Source organism: Arachis hypogaea, chromosome 7 (assembly GCF_003086295.3).
Source record: "Arachis hypogaea cultivar Tifrunner chromosome 7, arahy.Tifrunner.gnm2.J5K5, whole genome shotgun sequence".
Lineage (NCBI taxonomy): Eukaryota > Viridiplantae > Streptophyta > Magnoliopsida > Fabales > Fabaceae > Arachis > Arachis hypogaea.
This window is the reverse complement of record NC_092042.1, coordinates 79,319,780-79,328,628: the sequence shown is the minus strand read 5'-3', so window position 1 is coordinate 79,328,628 and position 8,849 is coordinate 79,319,780. Positions and strand designations below refer to the sequence as shown.

Below are 8,849 nucleotides of genomic sequence, written 5' to 3'. Positions count from 1 at the left end.
TACACACCCTAGAAACAAGTGATGTATATCCTCCACCTCGTTGTTACAAAGAACACAAGTAACATCTTCCTGACTGATAATTCCAAACCGGCTCAACCTGTCCTTTGTATTCACTCTTCCTATCATAACAAACCAGACAAACAGTTCCACTCTAGGTGGGACCAACCCCTTCCAGATAGTCCTGGTAAAGCTGTAGCTAGTTGCCTCCGCTGGGACCAGTTCCTCCTGCATCACCTGCACAAAAGAGTTAGTTGTAAAAACACCTCGCCTATCATATTTCCACACCACTCTGTCCTCTCTGTTATGAACTAATTTCACAGGTCTCAAAACCTCATGCAACGCACTCAAGAGTTCCAACTCCCATTGGAAGAGCTCTCGCCTCCATTGGAAGTTCCAAATCCACTCAAGCCCATCCCAAAACCCACAGTTTCCTATAACGGATCCACACTGGTTTGAAACAGAGAAAAGCCTCGGGAACCGGTTCTTTAAGGGTCCACCACTCACCCATGCATCCTCCCAAAATCGTGTCCTACACCCATCCCCAACCTCCATGGACAGGCCTGTGATCATCTTATCTCTTAAAGGTTGGTTCCTGATGTGTAGCTGGCAAATATCCTTCCAAGGTCCTCCTCTAGTAGGCGGGTCTTGAGTCGACAGTGGCTCATTGGGGTTTAGATTATGACAAGAAACTACGACTTTTTTCCACAATGGGCAGTCCTCCTTCGCAAATCGCCACCACCACTTAAACAATAGCGCTGTGTTGCGAACCATAGCATCCCCAACTCCCAGCCCACCTAACTTCTTCGGTGCCTGTACCACTTCCCACCTTACTAATGCCATACCAGTCCTACCCTCTTCTGAGCTCCATAGGAATGTTCTCTGCAGCGAAATCAGTTTCTCAGCAACAGCTTTCGGCATCTTGAACAAACTCAGATAGTATACTGGCAAACTGTTCAACACAGATTTGATAAGTACCAGCTTCCCAGCTTTGTTTAGCACCTTGGCCTTCCACAGGCTGAGTTTCTCCTCCACCTTATCTATGATGGGCTTCCATGTCTTCACCAACCTCGGATTAGCTCCTAGGGATATTCCAAGGTATTTGACTGGGAGGGTATCCCCCTTACACCCCAGCAAGTTACACATACGATCGACCCATTGCTCCTCACAATTGATTGGAATCAGACTAGACTTCTCAAAATTGATACACAGACCTGACATCAACTCGAAAACTCTCAGAAGCCTCTTGTAATTCCTTATAGTATCCTCTTCTGGTGGGCAAAAGAGAATAGTGTCATCAGCAAACTGAAGATGTGACAATGCTACACTATCTCTACCAACCAGTAATGGTGCTATACGACCATTCCTGACTGCCTCTCCAATCATTCGATGCAGCACATCTACCACAAGTACAAACAAGAACGGAGATAGTGGGTCCCCTTGTCTCAACCCTCTTTCCATGTTAAAAGGCTTAGATGGCGATCCATTTATCAGCACCGACATAGACGCAGTGGCTACACACTCCATCACCCATGCTCTCCATTTATGCCCAAATCCCATTTTCTGCATCACAATGTTCACAAAGCTCCACTTAACCCTGTCATATGCTTTTTGGAAGTCAAGCTTGATTAGGGCAGCCTCTTTTTTCCTCAGTTTAAGCCAACTAACTGTTTCACACGCAATAAGCGCCCCATCATGGATTTTCCTTCCCTGAACAAATGCACTCTGAGTCTCTCCTACCAATGTTGGCATCACTGACCTCATCCTCCTAACTAGCACCTTCGAAATAACCTTATACACACACCCCACCATACTGATAGGTCGCAAGTCTTTAATCTCCTTCGCACCTATGAACTTAGGAGCCAGCGCCACCCAAGTGATATTGGCATCCTTGGGTAACCTGGCTGTCTGGAAGAACCCCATCACTGCAGCTGTGAACTCAGCGCCAATCTCATCCCAACATCGCTTGATGAAGTTCATGTTGTACCCGTCACACCCTGGCGCCTTGGAGGACTCACAGTCCCACACGGCCTCTTTGATCTCCTCTGCCGACGGCATCACTTCCATAGCCATAGCATCCTCCTCACCTATTCAAACCACCAGGCCATCTCTGAACCCCATAGCAGGAGAGGCTTCCTGATGGTATAACTCCTTATAAAACTCTCTGATAGCAACCTTTATTCTAGCCTGATTCCGAACCAACCTGCCGTTGATAACCAGAGTATCAATCCTATTGTTTCGCCTTCTAGCTGAAGCTATATTGTGGAAGTATCTTGTATTTCTGTCCATATCATTCACGTGTCGAGACCGCGACATCTGCTTCCAATGTACTTCTTTCCTCACATACCATCGCTCACAGCACTTAACCAGCGCCTTTCTTCTAGCCTCCAGTGTTCCATCATATACTCCATTGCTGACCATATCATCAATCTTCTTGATCTCTTCCTCAAACTTTACAATCTTCTTATCCATGTCACCAAAATTTGTCCTATGCCATCTTCTCAGTGGTTCTGTTAGCGCCTTCAATTTATCTGTGAATTGTAGCTCTCCCAATCCTCTCCATTCCTCCTTTACCATCCTGCGAAATCCCTCATGTGTAAACCATGAATCAAGGCTCCGAAACGGCCTGGGTCCTCCTCTCAGCTTCCTACCCTCCACTATTAGCGGGCAATGATCTGACAAACCTCTTGGTCCACCTCTCAAGTGTGCCTCTGGGTACTCTTCTAACCACTCCAAGCTAACCAAGACTCTATCTATGCGACTGCAGGAACACCCACGAAACCATGTAAACTTCCGATCAGTGAGTGGCAAATCCACTAAGTTCATGTCCTGTATCCAAAACTTAAAGTCTTCTGCAGACCTTGTTAGCCCAGTAGTGCCTCTTCGTTCCTCTATATGTACTATTTCATTGAAGTCTCCCATAAAACAGCACGGAACCTGACATAACCCCGCTATATAGCTCCGCTCCTCCCATACCTGAATCTTCTCGTCTCTATCATGTGCACCATAGACCAAGACAAACGCACAGTTAAAGCTACTTGTTAATATTACTCCCTCAACACATAACCACCTCTCTCCCTTATAACAGTTATTTAATTTGAACATGTCCTCATCCCAAATCAGCAATAGTCCACCAGACGCCCCATCGGACCCTACATATTCCCAACCTGGACTACCTTGTCCCCAAATTCTGGTCACATCAAACCTCGTCACTATCTGTCTTTTGGTTTCAATCAATCCTAACATTTGTAGCCTATGTTTATTCTTTAGGTCCTTTACCATTCTCAACTTCCCATCCCCCCTCAACCCCCGCACATTCCATGAACTGAAAATCATCTTAAAATTGTTTTACACACCTGTTTTGCATGTTTGGGTCTGCATCGTCTCATTTTTGCTTTCTGCTTTGCCATCTTTTTTTTGCGAGCTATTTCTTCATTCTGTTCTTGTAAAATTGCCATAATGTCGTCTTCCTCCTCGTATAATATCACTCCTGATTCGCGTGCCAGTTCCCAGGTCTTTCTATTTTCTACCAGCTGCTCCTCCAGATCGGTTTGCTGCTTGTCACTTGCTTCCACCTCATTCCTTCTTCCTTCTTGGTTCGGTTCAGTTTCTGCAAAATCTTCCTCAAGGTGCCCACAGATCACCCTACCAGTTCGTCCAGAGTAGTTATGTGTCCTTTGGTCACTCCCGGTTCTATTCTCTGGTCTGACGCTCTGTCTCCATGCCTTCCCTCTTCGTGATTAGCTCTTACTGTGCCTCCATGCCTGCTGCTCTCATGGATTCTGTCTCGTCGTTCTCCCCTTGCCACTTTGAAAACTGATGCGCCATACATACCCTGTTCGACCGCCGCCGGAGAGCCAGCTTCCCCACCCTCGACACCGCTCCCTGCGTCGTCGTCAGCAGCAGTCCCGGTGATTTGGAGGCCGACAGACCCGGCGCGTATCAATTCCCCTCCCAGGTTCTCGCCGGGACCACCCTTTCCGCGTCCTTCCCCGTTGATCGCCGCCTGCCTGCCAGCGACTGGGAGCTCTCCCATGGCGCCGCGTTCGTCTCCCGTGCAGGTTTGGTTAGGAGATTCGCGACCCACGTCCCCCACTAGGGTCCGACCCGAAGCAGATCCGCATGGCCTCTAACCCGCGTTCGCTGGCTTGTGGGCTTGGAGTCCAGGGCCCAACCTTTGGTGCCTGTCCTCATGTTCTATTGCCCAATTCTTTTCTAATTGTGGCTTTTTTGGTGTTGCACTTGTGGACTCTCTTTCCAGTCCAATTAGGGTACCAGTTATTGTTTTTTCAGAATCTTCTTCATAGAGCATAACGGCTCTTCCCCCTAATTCATGCATAAAATAATTATCCTTAATTAATGCCGGATACGTTCTGATTTCCTCGAGATTACGCTGCGCATCACAATTATTCCATTCATTCAAAATTGTGTCAGTAATTACAATTCTGCCCTTGTCTTCTTCCTCATTCCGTGGAACCAACAACAACCGAACTTCATCCTGTATCCCTTCATGCAATGACCCTGCACCAGAATTCTGTATTATATCCCCGCCGGCGCTGTTGCTTTTGTTATCGGGATTCCCTTGTATATTTGACTGTTTATCTTCAGATTTTCCGGTGCATACCAGGTTGCACGCCTCATGTCCAACCTCCTTCACCAGAACATCGAATCCTCCCGTACCAACTGTGACGTGGACCCATTCTTGAATCACATCCATTACGTAAGTGTCAATCTGAACACGACCTACCGTGAAAGAGCTACACATTTCCGTTTCTCTATCACATGCAACGACTTCACCCCATTGGCCTCCTATCGTCCTAAAGGTGTTAACTGACCAAGCGTGCAGCGGAACCCCAAAGCATTCCAGCCACACCCTTCGAGTTTCACTATGTTCCGACTCCTCCCATCGCCACACTCTATGGAATAGCTGTAAGAGTCTATTCATGTTAAAAGTGTAGGCATCGTCAGCGTTCCGTACACTGTCAAAAGTCAGAAGTGCTTTGTAGGCGCCCATCTCCCGCACCTGAACAACATTAGGCACATTCTTTGCGATCATTTCCTTTAAAGACTCAAAGTTAATGGCTTTGGTCGTGCCCCCAACGATGCTCCTCTGCAACCATTCCAGATTCTCTGTTGCCACTGCTACTTTCACTTTCTTTGTCCGATCCTTTCCATACAGATCTTTGTCTCTTTCCCGTTTCCGCTCCTCATTTTCAGGAGCCTCAGACCCAGACTCAGCGGCTTTCCTACGTGGTTGCCATGTAGCGGTTTGTCGCCTGTTCCCAACCGCACGTGTATTGCTTTTTATTATTGTCCCTGACATCCTTCTGTATTTTGCCTCTTCCACAAACAAAATCTCTCCTCTCAGTCTCTGATGATTCATTTCCGCAACCGCCTTCAATGCCCCTCCTTTGGTTGTGTATCGCACGAAAGCGATCATGTATATATTTCCACTTTTTTGTTTTCGTGATAAATATATATCATTGATTCTTCCCGTCCAGTTGAACAAATGGAATAGTTCCCTCTTGAAAATGTCCTGCGGTAAATTACTCACAAAGACAGAAAATGATTCATGCTCCAGTCGCCGATACTCTTCTCGATTCCAAACCCTTGGATCCTTGTCATGTTCACTAAGCCTACCCTTCCCTGTGTTTCCCACCCCCTCTCTCTCTATCTCTCATTCTCTCAAAAAAATTAAACAATATTTACATGTGAGATTATGCAATAAAGTTAATCTAATATATTGCTGGTGAACTTGAATTATGGTTTTTCTTTTCGGTTTTTTTTTTTTTCTAAACAAGTTTAAGCAATAAACAATGATATCCGATCCCTTCCCTAATAAATTGTATTATTTTTTCTTTCACGATCTTTTATTAACATTAAATGACTAATGGGTGAACATTATTTTTTTTTTAAGAAAAAGAGTACTATAATTGAGAGTTAAGATTTTTAAATTGATTGTTCCCTATTATAAAATGATAATTTGCTATTTGTTATTCTTTCCATTTCAAAATATTTGTCTAAAATAAAAGCCCACATAAAAAAACTGAGTTATTGCATTAAAATTAACAATAATATCTTGAAGACTGAAAATTAGTTTAAAATTGTCTTATTTAAATATAAAAAAATATCTTATTTAATATTCATTAATTATTGTTAAAATAATTGTATGATTTTAAATATAATAAATATGTAATTACAAATATTATGTATATGAAAATATGAATGTTATATTGTATAAAGTAATTTTAAATATTGTATTTCTAGTATTATCGTAAAATTAAATATTTTTTTCTTTTTTTCATTGTTACACACTATTTAGGTAAACAAATAGAGATGTTTTTCTTTCTTCACTGAACTTTTATTGATATATAAGAAAAAGACAACACCTATATATTTATCCAAAAGAAAATAAAGGAAGACTAGGGGAGGGGTGTTGATAGCTCTCTAACTTTGGGCCTAAATGATACTGGGCTAGTTGAACAAAAAAACATTGATCTGAAAAAGGAAATAGAGTAGAAAATGAAAATGGGCCACTTCAGAATAAAAAAACAATACTGACCCGCAATAAGAGGAAGCCTACCTCAATAAAGACGGTAACAAATTACGCAATGGCCAGTGAGCCGCAGCTCACATGGCATTCTGCCCCTTCCTCATCTCAAAGGTTTTGGGTTCGAGTCCTACCAGCGGCAACCGAGAAAAAAAATTGATAAGTATATAAAGAATGTGTGGGTGTGTATTGTGTGTTTAGAATTGAGGGTTGTCCAATCCATTAGGGTATTTAGGATTGGGAGGTTGTCCAATCCATTAGGGTATTTACGAAATGGAATGCGTAGCAGAGAATAGCCTCTCCTAACTATGAGGGGGAGTTAACTATAATTGCTGGAGTCATCTCCCAACTCGAATTGGGAATCACACATTGTTTTTTCTTTTATTTTATTCTATTCTATTTTAGTTCATTTTTACTCTTCTTCTTATTACTATAATTTGCTGTTACATTTAATTTTTATATTATCATTGGTTCTTTCATTGAGAGGGAATAATGTCTCCTGAAGGACTCCGGCAACAGGCTGAGCTCGCTGCCTTGCAACGCAGCCACGTCGAAATGACCAACCAATTTACCACTACCGACACACAGATGGATGAGTTGGAAAGTTCATTGATGAAGATCTGAAGCATGTTGAAAGATGCCTTAAAATTAAAGAAAGTGGTGAAAGAACCAGGAAATAATGAATCGCATTCTCCATATGGGCATGCTCAACATCAGATCTACCAACTAAGAGGTATTAAAGTTAAATTACATATATTTGACGGTTAAAATAATGTTGATGAATGGATTTTCAAAGTCAAAGAGTATTTTGAGTGGTTCTCTGTACCTGCTGAGATGAGAATCAGAATGATTTCATTCCATCTAGCTGGATCTGCCTACTCCTGGTATTGTTGGAGAATGAACAATAATATTACCTATACATGGGAGACTTTTCTAGATGCATTGTAGGTCCATTTCGGCCATAACCAGTATTTTGACCCGAAAGTAGCTCTTAAGGAACTTAAATAGTCCGAAACCGTGGTTGAATACCAAACCCATTTTGAGAAACTCATGAACCAAGTGGCTGGGCTTAGTGAGGATTGGATGGTTTCTCTATTCACTACAAATCTTCAAGATTACCTGAAATGTGAACTACTATTAGCCAAACCAACTTCATATGTTCATACAGTTTCTTTAGCCAAAATCTATGAATAAAAACAAACAACCAACTCCATATTCAAAACAATGCACAATCATACTCGACCAACCCAACTATCACCCATCCGAAACACCACATATAAGCAGTTCACCATCAATCCTGTACCTTTTACTTAGCCCCAACTACACAATAATACCAAAAACATAACCTCAGACACACCTTTCAAGAAACTTAAAACTGCAGAAATCAAGATCAAAAGAGAGAAAGGTTTGTGCTATTATTGTGAAGACAAGTGATACCTAGGTCATCGATGCAAAAATTTCTGTTATTTACTAATTGGTGATGAGAAAATGTAAGAGATCCTATAATACGTGCTTCAAATGTTCGAGATATGAAGAGTTCAAGTATTATTTAGAAGATATTAGTTTATATTTTTAGAATATTTTAATTTAATTTGATGTATTTTTATTTTGTTTATTTAATTATTAGATTGGGCCTTATGTTTATGAGCATAGAGTTTTCTATATTTTAATCTAATAAGAGGTTATAAATACCTCATAAACTAAGGTAGTCGTATTATAGAATTTTTAGAGATTTTAAAATCCCTTTTTGATTTCGTGATGAAACTATGTCGTGGACAATTGAGGTTGAGGAGTCCCTCTCTTGTTGCATCGGGGAATTGGGTAGAAGGTTGAGGAGTCCTTTCGATTCAATTCCCAAACTATGGTGTTGATAAATTAGGTTGAAAAGTCCCTTTTTTGTTGCGTCAAGAAATTGGGTAGAAAGTAGAGTGATTCTCTTTGTACTCAATTTCAATCTTTCCTTTTTGTTTTTATTCAATTTCAATTCTTGTCTTGTTTATCCTATTGTTTCTTTTATCATCCTACAAGAACTAGAAATAATAGTGGTTACACCAATCGAGGAGAGCAACCCGGTGGTCATAACTCCAGTGCAACCTGAGATTAGCTTCAATGCCATGGTGGGATAATACCAACCCACTACTTTTCGGCTCAAAGGTTCTTATAATGGGCAGCAAGTCATGGTTCTGATCGATGGAGGAAGTTCATACAGCTTCATTAAAGCTAGTGTGGCGGAGAAACTTAACTTTCCTATCAAACAAACCACTCGTTTTAAAGTTCTAGTTGGTAACGGGGATGTGATAGG

At 41.9% G+C, this 8,849-nt stretch overlaps 1 protein-coding gene across 1 annotated transcript; it reads right to left on the bottom strand.

The window, feature by feature from the left end:
• Positions 1–2,088: 2,088 nt before the first annotated feature.
• Positions 2,089–3,279, bottom strand: LOC112701663 (uncharacterized). The gene has a single exon (XM_025752397.1). The coding sequence runs from the start codon at positions 3,277–3,279 to the stop codon at positions 2,089–2,091; it is 1,191 nt and encodes a 396-aa protein (XP_025608182.1).
• Positions 3,280–8,849: the final 5,570 nt, after the last annotated feature.

Bases quoted from the DNA above. Each gene is read 5' to 3' on its own strand.
- LOC112701663 (XM_025752397.1), bottom strand. From the start codon at position 3,279: ATGGTAAAGGACCTAAAGAATAAACATAGGCTACAAATGTTAGGATTG.